Genomic DNA, 18,938 nt, shown 5'->3' on the forward strand with positions numbered 1-18,938 from the left:
GAAAACATAGATCTGCAATTGGAGTTGGGCTAGAGTGGGGCTGCCAAAGCAAGGTGGGAGGCAGCCGAGAGAGCTGGGCTGGGAGAAGTCTTTCATCCTGGCAATGGCTTCAGGGTCTTTTCTTCCCCTCAGCAAAAAATGACCTGTGAGGGCTGTGTGATCTCACCTGCACAGCCCTTCGGCACACACAGTCACACAGGAAGAAACCCACACTTGTGCCAGCTCCTTCCACTCATCATATGATAGGTAGATCAGCTTCATCCTCAGTCATGTCAGTCTTGGTTTCATGGCTGTTTTTTCTTGTTACCTATTTGAAATGGCGTGAAGGGAGGTGAGCAGTATTGCAGTAGAAGAATATTACAGTGCCTTTGTTTCCTCCAAAGATCGCTGCTTCCATCCACGAGAAAAAGGTGTTACCAACCTCCATGCCTGAGAAGGGGGAAAGGACAGGGTCCCCAGCATGTGGTTCTGCAGCAGACACCCATAGTAATGTTAATACTGTGCTTGCGAAAGGTCCATCTGCTGCTCCTTCTGAATCTCAAAGCAGGTCACCCTTCTATCTCTATCTGTTATCTTAGCGTCACATTCCTTAACCTCTGTGGCAGTGGTCTCTGGCTGCAGTCAGCTTGTTACCCACGAGTCACTGACGGGTTGATTGTACCCATAGAAAGCTACTGCTATTGTGATCCAATTTGACTGGGAAGGCAAGGACTGATGTTGCCTGAAATGTATTAGAGCACGTTGCTGACCGCAGACCAGCCAAGGCCAGGGAAAAGTAGACAAAGCTTCACACTGCAAGTGGAGATTATGCATGCATTTGCTCTGTCTGTGATTCCATACGTGTGTATCTGACACTGCCTTTGTCCTTGCTCTGAGTTAAGTCTAGAACACCAGAACATGGGCTCCTGGAAAAACATTATCTCTGTGCTCTGTACCTGGGGAATGCAGAGCATTTACCTCTTTGCCAGAGCCTTCTCTAGACAGGCCCTTTAGGAAACAGGGCTGTGATTCAACAAGGAGAGATTTGAGAAAACAGGGCTGCTATCCTGTAATTGCCCTGACATCTACCACAGCCTGACCTCCCTAAACCTATGTGTCTTGCATCTAGGAGAGTGAATGCCATGTATCATTTTAAGGAAATAGATGGGTTTGGTGGCAGGAAGCCTGGCTCAGAGATGAATGATAGGATATGGAGTTTTTTGTCTCTAAGGTGCAAAGCTTGGGGTCTGACCCAAGCTTGCTGTAACTAATGCTGAAGGACCTTGGTTAGCATTGGCCTGTGGCCCAGGATCAAACATTCAGTTCGGAGGAAGAGGGAGAAATGGTCACTAGCAGAATACCATGAGGGAGGTTAGATAGGATACATGTTCCTGCTCAGCGTTTCACAGCTGAGGGGCCTGCACTGTAGCTTTGCAGCTCTTGTTATCTGCATCATTCCTGTGTGTATTTACTACGATATGCAATGTTGAGAGTTACTGCCCCATGAGCAGGATCAGCAGAGAGGCTGAGAGATGAACAGGCCATGGAGACTTCACTTTTTCAGCTATGACCTGGATTCGGAAGTTATCTGAGAAACTAGGCTGAAAAGGTTGTTCTTTCATGGCTGCCCAGCCTCTGCAAGTGCCCTGGAAACCCTTGGACAATGCTGAGCCCCACATACCAAGCAGTTCTGCTGTGCCCCATCATGACAGCAGGGATTACGTGATGAGGTTACAAAGCAAGCTGTGCAAAAGCAGGAAGAGATTCCCTCTTCTAGAACGTGACTTCAGAGACACCCATCTCAGTGAAAATTCAAACAGATTAGAAACAAGAACTAGTAAAACCTTTACTCTGCAAGAAAACCAATATTTACAGTGATAAAGATAAGTCACTCCCATGCTCCAGGGCATGCCCTCCTGCCAGGATAAGGAGGGAATTTCCTTTGAGACTCTTCATGGCCCTCCAGCTCTGATACTGTAATGTAGTTGTGTAGGCTGGGGTGTAAGGAAGTTTTCTGTCTTCTGATGTATAACAAACTAGCAGGGAAAGGAAATTGGACTTTAGGATCCTTCTTGCCTGTTTCATTCAGGGAGTTGAAACTGATAGTGAACGTTCTGTTTCACTGAGGATTCAGCAGGGTTGGACTGAATACAGAAAACAGGTATGGTTTGACATGATGTCTCCCATGAAAGACAGTGAATGGTGGTTAGGAAACTTCCTGCCAGGAGTTATCAGCCTCCCATAAATATAGCACTAAAATAAAAATGGAAAATGTGGTTACTAGCAGGAAGGTAAATAGAGCCTTAAGAAATGACCAAATCCCCTGGCCTGGTATAAGCACACGCATGCATCCATTAAACACTGCTTCTGGCTATTGGTTGCAAACATAGTGTAACTCCAATATTTCATGCTGCCCTTTTTTCAGACCTGCAGGATTAACTGAGTGCTTCATGCATGATCTAAAGCTCTTTGATATCAGTGGAAAGCTTCCTGTTGCTTTGAGAAATCTTTGAACAGAATTTCCTATCTGCTGTGGTCTGGTCTCATCTGAAATTGAGTAGATTCTGGGATTCTCTCACTGAATTCTTATTACCAAAATATGGTTAACTTGGATGCTGCCCTCCTTGACTCCACCACACCTTGCAGGGTGCTTGAATTAGGGTTTCAGAACACAGCTTAGCAGCTGTCCTTTTAGATGGAGCAGTCTCCTAGTGGCAGGGATTAAACTAAGACCTCTGAGTCTTACAGCCTGAGCCCTTTCTGTGTTGTCAAAAAGATCTGGTGCCGATAGTGGCATTCAGCAGCTGGTATTGACCAGGAACACCAATTTCCCCAGAGAGACAGTGCTTCATACTTGGTGACATATGTCTACAGTAGATCTGACTTAAGAATTACCTAAGCCGGTCTGTTTTTAGAGTATCTGGTGCTTCCGATATGTTCAAGGTGCAAGAAGTACAGTACACATGTTTTAGTAGGAAGGGCAATGTATTTTGCATGCATTTTACTCTGTGTTTTAATTTTCATTCAGCAATTTTAATTAAAGGAAAATAAATAGAAATGCAAAGCTAGCAGGATGGTGGGGGATTTTCACAATAGCCAGTTTTAATGTTGACAACTCTATTCTGTCATGTTAGCCACCCCCGCTAGCGGGACTGCTACCTGTTGGGCTGGGCAGCTGCAAACTGTTAAAGGGCAACTGTGTGACAGCTAAGAGGTGGGTGCATGCAGAAAGGAATTGTGTCCCATAAAGTCAATGTAGCCTTTGTTTTGGCATTCTTGGGGCAGAAGATGCAATGGAAGTATGATTCCTTAATCCAGATTCAGCATAGCTGAGGATAACCATAAACATAATCTTAACCCCATCTTCGTTGTGTATAATGAGATATAAACTGGTTTAGGGCAGAGGATAGTTTGAAGCACTCTTAAGCAGAAAAAAAAATCACTCAGCATATAATACTTGGTTTTAAAAATAATTTTATTCTTCTGAGTCTGTTAGAAACTGGACCTTCACACAGGCTCACCCCCTCCATGTGGAAGTTTCCCTCATTGTATACCCTGAGCGATAGCTCAAGAAGAGTTTAAGCTGACACCCAGATGTGTCTCTTGCTCTCTGTTGGCAGGGATCTTTGGGCAGCGATTGGAGGACACCGTACAGTATGAGAGGAAGTATGGCCAGCGCTTGGCCCCACTGCTGGTGGAACAGTGTGTGGATTTTATTCGGGAGCGAGGTCTTACAGAGGAGGGGCTCTTTCGGATGCCTGGCCAAGCCAACCTTGTCAAAGATCTGCAGGATTCTTTTGACTGTGGAGAGAAGCCCCTTTTTGACAGGTGAGTTGACATCACCAAATTCAGGCTGCTTTATCCGTGGAGTGTAAATTCCGGCAGGAATGGCCTTGCAATGGCTATCCTAGTTTACATGTTCTTTCTACACCATCGCTCTCTTCATTTAAAGTGCTGCTGGGGCTTTCTCCTGCATGGTGTTGGGTGCGGAGGCTTTCATTCAGCTAATTGCTGGAGCAGAGGGAGAAATTGAGCCCACTAATCTAGATGGGGCTACTCCAGTGTTTCAGCTTAAGCACGTCGAACGAAATGTATTGCTAGATTTGGGTGCAGCATACTCAGCAGTTGGTGGGATCCCCCTGAGAAATGGGTAAGACAGAGGTGAACTAGGTGTTCTACTGCTTTCAGATATTGCATTCTCCCTTGCCGCAACCACAGTGGACCTGCCCAGGGGCAGTATCTCGACTCTTCCCCTTCCTTTGTCACCAGGTTTCAGAATAGTCACCACATCTCATACATCTTCCCAGCTGTTATGCATGCAATGTATAGAATTGGTCAGCATGTCATAACAAAGCACTTTCTGACCCCAGAAGAATTCTTGGCCCAAATGATTTTTTTGGTCCACAATTTCAGCAGCTGAGATGGAACATTTATTTCAAAACTGAATAATCTTTTGATTTTCAACAAAACTTTAGTCAAATGTTTCTGAAATAAGAATGGCAATTTTGCATTTTTCTTCCCGGTATAAAAATGTTGGTGTAATCACTCCTTGCCTGGTACAAAGACATGCTAGCTACCTTTTGTCCTACTGACCATGCCAATGTCAGGGAGCAGCAGGGGCAAACTGCTCCGCAAATCAAGGTGAGCCAGGAGCCAAGTGTGGTAACAAGGCTGGCAGAGGCAGTAGCACAGTCCAGTGATCACCATGCAAGTCCATAGTGACAAGGCAGGTCCAAGATCAGGCTAGGTAATCTGTCCATGAGTCAGGGTCCAGGTCCAGATCAGCAGGGTCTGTAGCCAGGCACAGACATGGCTGTGAGACAGTGGCAGTTGTAGCTCAGACACAGGATAAAAAGGTAGAGACTCAGCGTAATATCTGCTCCCACGGGAAGAGTGTCAGCCCTGGCTCAGAGCACTGTGTCCAAGGTCAACAAGGGAAGGGGGGCAGCTCTCAGCTACACTATCTCTATGTTGGCCCTGAGCCCAGGCAGTCAAATCATCAAGAGGGTGGATGCCCTCAGGGCCCTTGCAGCCAAATCCTGTCCATACTCTGTAACTAACATTTCCTTCCCTCTTTCATATGTACATGCTACCCGGAGTGAAGGTTGGCATTGTGCTAACCTAAACAGTGCTTTAAGAAATGGACCTTGACCCTAACAGAGACCTGGAACTCTAGGGATATTTGGATCCAAGGCCATTGTGTAGATCTGGCCCAGTCTCTATCACAGGTCCAGAAGTGGGATGAGATCTGGGATCTTGACTTAGAGACCTGGCTCAATTTCTTGCTGGAACTCACTAGCACTGCTTTCCCGGTGATGCAGGCAGCATCTGGTATATTGCCAGCACATTAACCTAGGGCATCACTTCCCCTGGACCTGCAGCCAGTCTCAGCATTGCCAATAGCATCCTGCCTGCCGCTGCAGGAAGAGCTAGCGTTCTCCTGCATGGGCAGCACAGTGTTTGGTCTCATCCTGGGAAGAATATCCTTAGAGTTTATTGGGAACATTCTTCTAATTCTTCCCTCCCCTCAGCTTCCCAGACCACCCATCCTCCTTTCTTTGATTCTTAACCACAGTCAGTATTTGCTCCCTAAATGGAAGTGCCAAATATTTAGAGATTTTTTCATGCAAAATTAAAGTTTGAAATCGTCAAATTGTCCCACTTAATCTTTTCTTAAACAAAGTCTTTGTATTTTTAACTGAATATCTGGGTGTTCTAGTTCAGAATTAGAATTATTTTAATTCACATGGAAGTGACCAAAGTTATTCTGGAAAATGCTCATATCTGGAACAGGAGTATGTATGGAAGGAATTACTTAGGAATGACAGTTTCACTTTCATGTTTTACCTTAGTCTAATCCATACTAACTTCATTGTCATGAAGATAAGCCAAGCCTCCCCCCAGCATTTTTAAAGAAGAAAGCACCTTTATTTCCATAGGCATCTGCACTGGCTAAATAGATCAGTGCTAAGTCTCACCTTTAACAGAGGCAGTAAAGATCTCCATGAAGGAATGACTCCCTTTGGGTAGTTGATTTGAAATGTGATAACTGAAGGTTCAGTACAGAATGAAAGGAGGCAAGCCTAGGGGTACCTGAGTAGTGTGACACTTGAGGGTCCCCCAGTCATTGCCTTTTGCTCTTTCCACAATGTCCACTGCGACTTGTAGGCCCAGCTCTATGGTCTTTGATATGTATAGTCACAGATAGCGACGAGGGAGAGGCAGTTGCGCCCTGGCTAAGTGAAATGCTTCTCCTCCTAGCAAGCATAGTTTTCTCTATGTGTAACTAGAACTATCCACATATGGCCTAGGATACCTAGGCAGCAGCAAAGATTTTCTGCAAGTGTGAAATCCATATGCTTGTTTCCAAATTAGGTGCAGTGAAAGGAATATCCTTTTTTTTCCTAGTTGCAGTCAGTGCTTTTAGATGTCTTTTGTATCTACGGTGATCTTCCAAATGCTAGAACCTGCCTGCCCCATGGTGGATCGGATCTCTGTGATGACTGATAATTAAAATATTTATTTTTAAAAGGCTTTGTTTTCCAATTTGGGTTTTAAATGCATATGTATATTCTCATGAAAGGCCAGGTGTTGCTGTTTTGGAAGCACCTATAGTAGTCTGCTCCTATTGCATTTGCATGCCACTGAAAGTTTGGCTGGATTTCACATGGCCTTGTGGGTGAAACAATAACTGCAGCCAGCGGGCCTGAAGCTGTAGTCTGGGCTCTGCTTCTGAGTGATAGTCATATCCACCATCCATGCCTGAAACTCCACACTAAAAAAGAAAAAAAGAATAAGGGTATTGACCTCATTTGTAAAGCATTTATAATCAACTGAAGAAAACCACTATGTGAAACTGTGGTATTCTCAAATATGATGGAGCTCTTCAATAGCAGTAGCATTATCAGGATTAGTAGCAAGTGGTAGCTGCTGGCAGCTTCCTGTTGTAATTTTTCCTATTTTGTTTTAGCTGTGTGTTCAAAAAATGCTTAAAAACATGCTAAGCAGAAGAGATTCAGCTTTTAGATAGAGGTGAGGATTTGAAGCTCTGTTGCCCCATGGTTACTGACATGTTTTTCTCAAGAGTTCTTTAAAGACTGTCAGGGCAATGGTGGGTAGTGGGGACCTGGTGACAGAACCCGTTTAGACTTCCAACAGTCGAAACCTTTGAGGAGGTCATCTGCAAAAATTAACCAAGTTGTACAACAGGAGACTTGGAATGAGGGAGAGGTATCACCATACATCAAAAGCTGAATAGGAAATGGAAAGGGAAGAACAGGTGCATCTTCATCATGAGATCTTACACCTCAACCCCAACTTAAAGCAAAGGAGAGAGAAGAGGAAAAAGAAGTTCCTGGAGTGGGAGACAAAAGAAAAGCTGATATCCCAGTATAACAGATGGGCTAGGGAATGCCAGATACCCCAGCCTGGGGGAGGAGATGTGACCCACAAGCCGGGCAGCCATGCCAAATGGCAGTAGAGGGCCTTGAGGAAATACAGCGTCCTCTATTTTTTTTTCTGAATGATTGACCAGGGCACTTGGGAGCCTGGCCCATGAGATGTAAGTGGGTGCTGGCTAGGGAGAGTATCAGGCAGGAGGAATCAGTGAGAGATCAGAGGTTATGTTTGATTGCACAAGGATGCAGACCTCTCCTGTCAGTGCTATGTGATCACTGTGCACTTGCCTGGACGGTATTGGTCACATTCCTGATCCACACTGGCTGAGGAACCACAGCACCACCCTACCTTAAGCAGTATCATGGGCATATCCCTTCCACTGCCTGTATTGCCTGAGATGCATTTATATCTTGACAAAATGGGATATTTCCCTTGTTCCCAGGTAGACACTCCTGCCTAGTACAAACATATGGCAGAACAGCTTCCTTCCATGTGCCTACTTTGTTCCTGTCCCTAAGAGGGACCTTGATGCACCCTGAACAAAAGGCATCAAGCTTTGGGGTAGTGTGGGTTTCTAAATTTCCTTCCCTCTTCTCTATTGCAGCAACACGGATGTTCACACTGTGGCGTCCCTCCTGAAGCTTTACCTTCGAGAGCTGCCAGAGCCTGTCATCCCCTTTGCCAAATATGAAGACTTTCTTTCTTGTGGACAGCTACTCTCAAAAGATGAGGGAGAGGTCAGTAGTCCTTCTAATCTGCCTTCTTGTACCTTGAAGGTTGTTCCCAAGATGCAATGTAGTACAGCTTTCTTCTCTTCACTCTTCAGTCCTGATTGAAATCAATGAAGTTTCTGGGAACCTTCCCTGAATTTTCCGGAAGCCATGAATTGAGCATTAATATCACAGGCTCCTGCTTGAAGCAGGAGCTTTTTTGAAGTCAGTTGTGTAGCCTGATGCTTCTTTCTTCTGAACAAAGCTGTTCTGTAGCATAATCAGCAAGAGATGCAAGGTAGGAGATCTGGTAGGGTTCCTTTCCCAGCCTTGCTGTTGACTCATTAGCAAGCGGTATGAAGTCACTCTCTTTTTCTGTTTTTTTTTCAGTTTCATATATCAGAACAGCATGTTCTGCTTCCCAAAGTTTTTGGTGGATGAGACGTTGATCAGTTTGATGGTCTTTGTTTTTCTTAGAGGAAAGGCACTACAAAAAGGCAGGCTATGATATTATCCCAAAATGGGAGAAATAATGTTATGAATACTTTGCCAGAACCTTTTTATGATGTTCCTCTCTTTGGTTTCCAGGCAAGGGAAGGGGCTGACAAAAACCTCCAAGTCTGTGGCAATCATGGAAATTTTGATTCACTACTTGGGAGGAGCAGGATAATTTACAATATGATTGATTGATCTGTTTCATCCGTATTGTTCCTCTTGTGGCGATGCCTGAGCTCTTTGCTGACTGCAAAGGCACGTTGGATCTGGTCTAATGCAGGTGGAACTGTGCCACCTTCTAAAACAGAAGTTTAAAGAAGCTGTAAGGGTTGTTACTAGTGTCAGCTAAAGAAGCAAAGGCCTGAGGGCTTACAAGTCGCAGTCCACAGCTCTGTCCCTTTTCTGTGTGTGGGCTCAAGAGCATGCTCACATCTTTGTCTCTGGTGGGGACTGTAAAAACTGTTCTTTACTGAGAGCCTGGGGTTCACCTTTAGTTCAAGTTTTAGTTTAGTTCAGTCCTTCATGATGCCCACAGGAAGATGCTTGTTTGCATACATCAGATGTATCCTATCTGGTAATGTCAGTTTTTATGGATAAAAGGCAAGTTTGCTACTATCTGTACTCACATGATGTACCCTCTAGCCAACTCTGAGAAAGCAAATTTCTGTGCATGACACAGCATGTTACCACACATGGATATGCATGTGTGTCCTGGACACAGCCACATCAGTGTGTCAGTGCACTAGTGTTGTCTTTTAATAGGTACAGGTATGTGTCTACTAGCTCCAAAACTTGCTCATTTTCTGCCTTATCCTCAGTCAACTCGGGCATCTCTGCACGGTGCTATGTTACAGACAGCACAATGGTTGATTTCACAAGAAACAGCAGCATTTCTAAGGCAGTGGAGCTGGTTTCATTTTGGTCATAAGATGTGCAGACTGGGAAGTTTTGGATCCATTAAGCACTATTGCACAAGAGTAGAGACACTGCCAAGTTGGGCAAACATAATTGTATATCAATTGCTCAGCTTATTAACTACGTAGTTTGCCTGATTTTGCCTGCACAGGCTGCAGCAGTTTGGGAAGCAACATCTGTGTTGGTTTCGTGGGAGCAAGGCCAGTCTCAAATGACTTGTAGTGCAGTATTCTCTTTGGATTAGAAAGGTGATGAGGAGCACTAGATAGCCAAAATGAAAGCTTACAAAATACAGTACTGCTGATAGCACCAAGTTGTCTTGTTAAGCTGCTGTTGTAAACATAACTATTTTTTTTTTTGGTCAGGAAAATCTGGAACCTCAACAAGGGCTGTTTACTTTTTCAGAAAGGAAGGTGGAGTGCACACACCAAGGGTGGAGAGGCTGTACGTGCACAGTAGCACGTGGATCAGAATGTAGCAGAAAGTCATACCCAGCCTGTAGGGCCTGACTCACCTCTCACATGGAAAGTCCCCCTGCTCAAAAACGTGGTTTCTTTGAAACCATATTTTTTTAGCACAAAATGATAAGCAGGGAATTTCAAAATCAAACGTTTCATTTTGAAAAAGTATTTGGAAACAACAAATTGCAATCTATTGTTTTAATTTGAAGTACTATTTTGTTTTCATTTTTCACTTGGAAGTTTTGAATGAGACTTTTAGACCCAAAATATAATTTTCTTTAGTTTTGTACACCCACCCCCCAATAAAACCAGAATTACTTAAGGCAAAATAGCCATTCAGATAAAATTGTTGGCACCTCATGCTGCTACATTGTGACCACAAATATAAATTACTATGATGTTAGCTTGGCCTAATCTCCATCTGCAGCAAAAAATACTCCAGCACTGCCCTAAGCTTTCCATTTTTCATTCAGATGGCTGTTCATCTTCATTCTGCACCAAACTAATCTCTGGTGTTGGAATGCAAACAGAAATGTAACACAGACCTTGGGTTGTGCTGAGGCCTCGAGGTATCTTAGCAGGACTGCAGCATTAAAAAAGATTTGATTCTGATCCGAACTGGTTGGGAGGAGGGATTGAAAATGAAAAACAATTTTAGAGTAAGAATGAATGAAAGATCTTCAAATCTCTAAAAAGTCATTTGAGTCTGAGCTGACTTGATGTGGTAGTATTTGAGCCTTCACTGCTGCCTGTACTCTAGAGATGCATACAGCAGTTCAGTGGGCTAAGCGCGTGGCTTTGAGTTTTTAAAGAGGGCTCTGAATTTGGGTGAACATCTGGGTTCACCCCAGTTTTCCAGCCCAACTAGAAGCTCCTAATTGGTGGTGAACTGTTACATACGTTACAAAATCCTTGGGTTTGGGATCGCTTCTTGGAAAGCGTGCATCTGTGGTAAATTAGACATGCAGCATTTTCAAGGAGGTAAGAGTTATTACTGCAAAATACCATGATGAATGACAGTGCAGTGCCTCTATTGCTTGCTAGGCTGCAGCCATAAGCATGATCAGTGCGATTTGTTAATAACGCTGCTGTTTCTAGGTCGCATTTTCCTTCACGCCTTTGCTGTGGTGTTACTAGGCTCAGCCTTGTGCCATCTGTTGGTCAGGTGGTTGGTGGGTGCAAATCTGTGGCAGAGCTGATAAATGTTGCAGCAGGAGAGAAAGCTTTTTTTTAACCTGGCAAGTGTTTGTACCTTGATGAATATGAAGATAGTCTCTGTGTAATACTATGTTTGTGATTCCTCATGACAAAGCGTGGATGATACATTTGTAGAACCTTTTTTTCTTTCAGGGAGCATCTTGTACTTTTAGGTCATGTTTCCAGCTGTTCACAAGTGCCTGCAGTTTCTGTTCCAAAGCCCGCTCTTGCCTCCAGTGGAGCCATGGTATTTTAATTCAGAGCACTTGAAATACAGTACCAAAGACCATCCTGATTTCTGTCTTTGAAATAAATTGGGTTACAGAGGAAAACTCAAGAGGGAATTAGGTCTGTTAGCTTGTCTATTTCTAGTTCAAACTCCTCACTTGAAAGCTGGATGACCTGAACAACTGACCTTAACCTTCACATCAGTAGCAGCTGTCCTTGATTCAAATGTTTTCAGAAGTTTAAAAAAGAGGATTGAGATTTTCAAAAGTGACTGGTCTTTTATTGCTGTCTCCATTGTTGTCACTGTTAAACCAGCACAATTTGTAAGCTAAGGAATTAAAAAGGACTTACTGCTTTTAAGAATTCTTTTTTTAAGTTTCAGTTTTTTATTAGAGGACTTTTTTTGTGCTGGGACATATAGAATAAAAAAGTGTCTATGCATTCAGGACGTTAAGGATGGAGGTAGGAATATAAACTGCTCTCTGGATCTTTCTGACTTGTCTGGACCAGAGAAATCAGGAAGATCTTGCAAGAGGCTGGCCAACAGAATTCCCTCCCTAACAGCCCTTAATAAAGTTTGAAATTAATGTCCAACTGCACTTCTTTGGCTTGGAACCAGCTGCTTCTGGAATTTCTCCATAATGATGGCAGTTAGCAGCCCTCCATCATTAGTTAGCAGCTACCACTCTTCCCAAATGTGCTTAGGTACCTGTTTTCCCACAAAAGGTTTAGTTGTCTCAAAAAATAAGCAAATAATCTCCAGGGCAACTGCAGCATTGACAGGAACAAGCAAATGATGCTTGGGACTGTGGAAGGACAATAGCCTTCTGAGTCAGAGGTTTTCATTAGATGATTTAAGTAGCTTCAGGGTTTTAAGTCACTCCTCCAGCAGATATCTCATCTTACATTTTAATGTAAAGACAGACATTTTATGAGGAAGTATGTCACAGCTCAGAATGACTACAAATGGAAGTAAGTAATTAAAAAGGAGGTAGTTGAATTGGAATGTCATTTAGCTTTTGTAAGAAAAAACTCTCCTCTGCTCAGTTGAGCATTACTGCCATGTATTTATACTACACTCAATGCCTCAGTTTCAAATAGGCTAGGTGCTGAAAAGACACATTTACTGGTACATTGATACCAAAGTCAGTGGGCAGACTTTGAAGACTAGCAGGCCTCACTAATTGAAGGCTTCTACATCAACCATTAAAGTTGACAGGAGGATTTCCACTGATTTTGAGAACTGAATCCAGTTCTGGACGTTGGGATTTTGGTAAGGCACAACACACTGGATGACACCTTTTTTAAAGCAAAACCTCCTTGTGTTATCATCTGTTGTTCACAGTTTTGATTCTGGAAAGAGGACTTTGTAGTACTGAAGGAAAGTCACGTCTGCTTTGCATCATTTATATTAATAGCTTTCCTTCTTGTTTTTTTTTTTTTTTTTTCCCCTCAGGGTACCCAGGAACTGGTTAAACAGGTGAAGAATTTGCCCCAAGCCAACTACAACCTCCTCAAATACATATGCAAGTAAGTGAAATTAATTAACCCTTGGAAAAGCCACTAAGCTTTGTGAGGGTCAGTCTTATATGCAAATAATTTACTCTGAAAGTATGAATCTTCAAACATCACTTACATGTAAGTTACTGCTCCTATAAAACATGTGGAGGTGAATGTGCAGTCTGCCTGAAGGAAGCTCTTGGTTTATCCAAGAGCGTCAGCCAAACAAATAGTTGTCACCCACAGCCTTGGCAGCAGGTGTGAATGATACTAATATATTATATTGTTTATTTCAGAAGCACTTAAAGACCAGTAAAGAAAGGCATTTTTTCCAGGTACTGCACACTTGAAAGATTTATGACAAGCTGAGTAGCAGATGCAGTCAGAATAGCTAGTCTGGCCTCAGCTCTGGTTTGGGAGTGGCTTCCTCTTGGAGTACCAGGGACTCCTCAGCCTTGTCTCCCCTCATCGCTGTGCTGACTCTCCCAGTTTTTGCAAAGTGGGCTGGAATGTGTTTTGGGAGCTGGAATGGACTGTTACCCTAGATACAACATAGTGAACTTTATGTTGTATTCTAGTCTCTGTGGTGGTTAGTCGCTTTGTGACCAGTGGGATTTGCACATCTGGAGCAGACAGTAGACACAAACACTGACATGAAGCCCATGACTTATTCAAGATACGTCAAGCCCTTCCCAAGTGTACAGAGAGACAGCATTTTCTAAATGTATTTTTGAATGCTTTAAAAAAAATTATTTTGGCTTGCTATGTGCTTCTATAGCCATTTGTTTTAATATCTAAGCACCTCAAAACATGAATGGCTGAGGCAGCAGAATATAATTATACATGTTTCTAAGCGAAGAACTGAGGAAAGGAAAGGCAAGTAGAATTTGCTTCTGACTTAGTAAAGAAAACTGAGGGTTCTTGGGTCTCAGCACAGGGCAAAGCCACAGGAAAAAACGGGAGTGCCTAGAAAAGTCATGCTGCAAGTAGAAGCATTCAAAAATTGGCCAAGTAGTGCAGAATGACAAGGAAACTTTTTCCCTGCCAAAACCCATCCAATCATTCAAAAATTAACAATAGTTTAGGAAACAGAGTACAGACAGAGTAAGACTCTTCACTTTTGAGGCCACTGAGTCCTATTTACTGCTATTGTAGGTCTGCATGTCATATAGTCCTTTTTACAACTTGGCTAATTATGTACAAGCTATTTAGGTGTTTGTTACAGCCTTTCTCTTACTATAACTCCTATTGGGAGGCTGTTCCAAATTACAAAAACATTAATTGTTAGAAACTTTCTGCTGATTTCTAGCTTATACATATGGATAGCCAGTCTGTCTGGATTTCTTCATGTGCTACCTTTGGCTTGCATAGTCTTTTTCTTGTATTGATGTTTGCCCAGCTGATGCATTCACAAGAAGCATTTGGGCTACCTCTTTATCTGTATTTTGTTAGATTCAAGCAACAAAGCTCTTTCCACAGGCTGCTAGTTCTAGGACGAGGGGATGAGTGAAATGTCTTTTTACTTCTGTTATATCTGTAAGTGAAAAATGGCAGACATCAATCTGTGTAATTGGATAATTCCTATAAAACTGTGAAAATCTGTACTTTCATACCCAGTAGAAGGCTGAATCCCTGGTAGGCTGGTACCTTTGGCAGAAACGATCCTGTCCTCTCTTGTTCATATACTAGGAGTGATCTGGGGTTATTACCGAGTATCTAAGCTGTATTAGTCCTTAAGAGCATTTCAGGTACCAGGGTTCTTTAAACACAGGACAAAACTATTCCTGCCCCAGAATGCCTAGAGTCTAACTATGAGAAGTGACTTACTTATTATTCCTCTCCTCCTTTGATTTTTCTGGGGGGCTTTTCAAGATTCCTTGATGAAGTTCAGGCTCACTCCAGCATTAACAAGATGAGTGTCCAGAACCTGGCTACAGTATTTGGACCAAATATATTACGACCCAAAATGGAAGATCCAGTGACCATGATGGAAGGTAGGTACTACTCTTGTGAGATAACACAATACCTGTGTCCTGGAGCTGTAAGAGTATGCGGAAAGTCATACATTCGTTGGTAGGTGTATTACTTGACTGCATAGTCAGTAACAAGTCAAGCAATCCCTTTCGTCAGTGCCTGTGAGGGGATGGCCTCTGTTATCCCACCCACCACTGGCCTGGGAGCATCTGTCCTCTCCACCACATAGGGATGCCTCTGCCCTGTTTTAAGTTGTTATGTGAAACTCTTTCTGAACCCACTGCTAAAATGGAAGCTCAAATGTTCTTCAGAATGACCATGTTTAAGTACCAAACTGCTATTGTTTAGTATTGATGCATTCGGGTGGTTAGACAGCTCCCTGTAAATGACATCCAGCCCACAATGAAAGACGTACTGTAGTTTTTGCTGTGCCACAGCAGCTATAACTAGGTGTCTTAGAAGTGTTGTCTTCTAAGCAGGCTGTGTATGGGTCAGAACTTCACAGAACCCAATGAATAAGTTGAAAATCACTGTTAATTTTGGGTGTCAAAATCCGAAGCTTGAAAATTATCTACTTCCATATGGGTCAGGAAATGCACAGGGCATGATCTCTGACGGGCTGACACTAGGGGTGGGATACAGCCCCTCTCCCAGGTGACACTGGAGCACAACTACTCTGGTGCAAGTTTTAGCAGGGTCTTTTAATCAAGTTTTGTGGCATCTTGGCAAGTCTGCAAAAAGAATTGATGGATTCGTCCAGCATTAGGCACAGATGGAGATGCTGTGCCCAGGATGTCTGAACTTGGCCCTGGCACTGCTCCCTAGCTGTAGGGGAGAGCTGACGTGGTGTTCCACGTGATGGAATTCCTTCACAGAACACCAGCATTATCACACCTTAGTAGCAGCATTGCCTTTAGCTCTACACAAGTGACCTCTGAAAGGCACTGTAGATGTGTGCCCCACAGATGGCAACCCACTTTAAGGTAACAGGCCAACTTCAGAGCATATACACTATAGTTGTTCAGGGACTCGAAGCCTGCCACAGACATGTGGGCCATATTACTAAGGGTAGTCTGAGACCTCCCCCTTGAAGGGGGCAAGGTACAAAAATGTGGGGAGGAGAAAAAGGGAGTGCGTGCAGGAGCAGATGCTGCGTTATTCAGCATTACAAAGGTGGGAATAGCTGAAACCTCAATCTGTTGTGTGATGCTGTGACTTGCCCTCATGGCCAGTTGGCCAGCAGTTGATAAGACTTGCAGCCTTGGCCAACAACAGGCTTTTTGTTCAGTTGGTACAGATGACAGGTGAGTTCAGTTCCCCTCAGGCATTTCATTATGCAGTTCAGCCGATGGCAGAGGTGCTTATATTGTGTGTAGGTGCACAGGTGCCACAGATGCTGTGGTGTCATGGTCTCTCCTAATCATCATATAAAAACACTACAGTGACCTGGCCTAGAATTCTGCATTACCACAGACCTGAACTGTAGAAAAATGGGGATCTGGTGGCTGGATTTTTAGACTTAATCATTATACTTGTAAGCAACAGCACTGGGAATGTTTTGTTTTATTGTTAGTTGAGGACAGAAGATTGGTTATATAGAAATAATGGGGAAGTGGAAAGACTCTCAATAATTTTTTTTTCCTTAGCTTTAGGGTAATACGAATCTGCTAAATCAACTGATACAGAAAAATACTGCTGCCAGTTCTTAACAAAAAGAACTTTAATTGTGTCTCTCTTCAAACTTAAACCATGAATTTCAAATAGAAATATCTGAAGTTTGACAGCTAAATTGTTAGGAATGCCTTATCTCGAAAGAGGTTTATTTCTCTCCACGTACTCACAGACATAAAATAGAAGTTGTAGGTGAGCTCAGTACCTCTTGCTATCAGGCTGAAACCTCATTATTAAATTCAGGATCTTATCTTTGAAGTCCTGAATATGTTGGTCTCATTCTCTATTTCAGACAATGATTAAAGATAGAATTAATTACATATTTGCTCTTTTTAAGGTTTTCCTCTTTTGCATAAAATGCTTTGTATTAGGTTTGGCAAGTGATGTTCTCTATTAGTTCATATTGGTCTGTTCCACTACTGGAAAACAATAACTCATTTCTGTGGATTTAAATACCTGCAAGTACTTTCTGTACTTGCTGTACACCTTCTGCAGGTGCATGTATCATACAGATGTCGTACTTTCTCCAAGTTTCTCAATACACTAAGAGTGCAGCAGGCGGCCTGAGCTGAAATTACAGATTCTTCAGTAAATGCTAGCTCTGGGCCTGTTAAGACTATGAAACTGGGTGCAACATAATTGTAGAAACCTGCTGGTTTTGGAAGCTGGACAGAGAGGTGCTCCATCCCAGCTAATAGGTTAGTGTGTTCAGTATCCAGCATGCGTCTCTGCACAGGGCTATGCGGTCCTGCATGGATGCACATGCTGAGATTGATGCTGGCTTTGAACCCCGTGCCATGGTATAGTACAGACACACCCTGTTTTCCAGGTGTCATCATCCTCTGTCATTCTTAAAAGGTGTCCTTAAGAAGGCCAATTTATTAATCATTGCTACTGATCATTTGTACTCTGCTAGTCAGCTACCTTCATGAGTCAGACTGACACCTGCATCCTTCACAGTCCCTATTTCCAGCAAAAAACGATTCCTGTCTCTTGCAGTCCTGTACAGAGAGGCCCAGAGCAGTTGTTTGTGCAGACCCATCGCAGCGCGTGGTGGCCACAGGCCTGCCTCACAAGGAGCTCCCAGGGCATCTCACAGACAGGGGATGAGTGTCCGAGGTCTTCCATGTCTCCTCAACTGCTTGCCTGTGTTTTCTCCCCACAGGCACCTCACTAGTTCAGCACCTGATGACAGTGCTGATAAGTGAACAGGGGCGAATCTTTGCTGTTCCTCAGGCAGATGTGCCAGGGAGCCAGATGGAAATCAGACCTGTGCGTCAGCGCAGTACTGTGGAGTGGATCTCCGAGGAGGACGGGGAGGACAGCAGGTCGGAGAACAGTGTTCCCAGCCCTGCTGATTTGCCTTCTAGCAATGTTGTGGCACTAGAGGCCACTCCTGGACCTGTGGTGAAAAACACGCCTTCAGAGCACAGTGGCAAGTTGACTCAGCCTGCCACCAGCCCCAACAAAAGAGTGCAGACACTGCCTCCATGGAAGTACTCCTTCCGCCAGCAGGGAGCACGGTCTGTGAGTCCAAAGCTGGGCAGCTCATCGTTAGATATCCCCAACCTTTCCTCCAGTGGGAACTGGTTGATGAATGGACTGTACTCTCTCCGAGGCCATCGCCGGACAGCCTCTGGGGAACGAGTTAAAGACTCATATTCTTCCCAGAGACTCTCTACCTACGACAACGTCCCTTCGTCCAGCCTCTCCCTTAGCACACACAGTATGGCCAGCACCACATGGTCTACATCATCATGTGAAATCTCCATGGTGGACTCGGTCAGCAGCTGTCCAGCCTGCCGGGCCAGTGACTCTTCTGCTTTAAGCTCTCTCAAAACCGAGTGGATAACTCAGGGCTCACTGTCTCAGAGTGAGGTCAAGACTGCAGATCTGGAGAACAGCATTGACAGGTTTGAAGCATGTAGCAGCAGCAGCAGTGAACAGAGCAACCCGGCTGCAGCTTCCAGAGACTCTGTCAAATGCTCTAGGGCCTTACAAAGCTTGGTGGTGGAGCTAAAGGCAGAACTGAGCAAACAGAGGACTGAGTATGAGACTAGTATCAAAAGGTAATGTCATCTGCACGGGGGACAAAGAAGTCATCTGTCAGCATTACCCTGGTTTGAACATGGGCGTGGGCTACCAAGCATATCAGGTTCTCAGACCTGGAGTTTGAGTTTGGGAGACAGCAGATTTGGTTCTGCTCTTTCCTCACTGCTCTCTGAATCTAACTTTTCTCCCTCTGATCTGAGACGATCAAAAAAAAGGGATTTCTGTCACACAGGGAATTCCAGTATTTCACATTCTATGTTTTCACTGGAAATCAGAATTGCACAGGTAATGCCAAAGTCTGCTCTTTGTCAGTGTCCTGGGAGAAACAGCATAGCAAACATCTGTTTTGAAGGGAGGG

The 18,938-nt window shown here is 43.8% G+C and overlaps 1 protein-coding gene across 1 annotated transcript in view; it reads left to right on the forward strand.

Moving 5' to 3' along the window:
* ARHGAP22 (Rho GTPase activating protein 22) overlaps window positions 1-18,938 on the forward strand; it is a 141,913-nt gene that overhangs the window by 116,641 nt on the left and 6,334 nt on the right. Inside the window, exons 5-9 of the mRNA XM_075506593.1 lie at window positions 3,600-3,807; window positions 7,982-8,114; window positions 12,840-12,913; window positions 14,756-14,877; window positions 17,694-18,597. Of these exons, the coding sequence (XP_075362708.1) occupies window positions 3,600-3,807; window positions 7,982-8,114; window positions 12,840-12,913; window positions 14,756-14,877; window positions 17,694-18,597 (1,441 nt within the window). The remainder of the gene's footprint in view (window positions 1-3,599; window positions 3,808-7,981; window positions 8,115-12,839; window positions 12,914-14,755; window positions 14,878-17,693; window positions 18,598-18,938) is intronic.

This window comes from Mycteria americana, chromosome 6 (genome assembly GCF_035582795.1).
Source record: "Mycteria americana isolate JAX WOST 10 ecotype Jacksonville Zoo and Gardens chromosome 6, USCA_MyAme_1.0, whole genome shotgun sequence".
NCBI lineage: Eukaryota > Metazoa > Chordata > Aves > Ciconiiformes > Ciconiidae > Mycteria > Mycteria americana.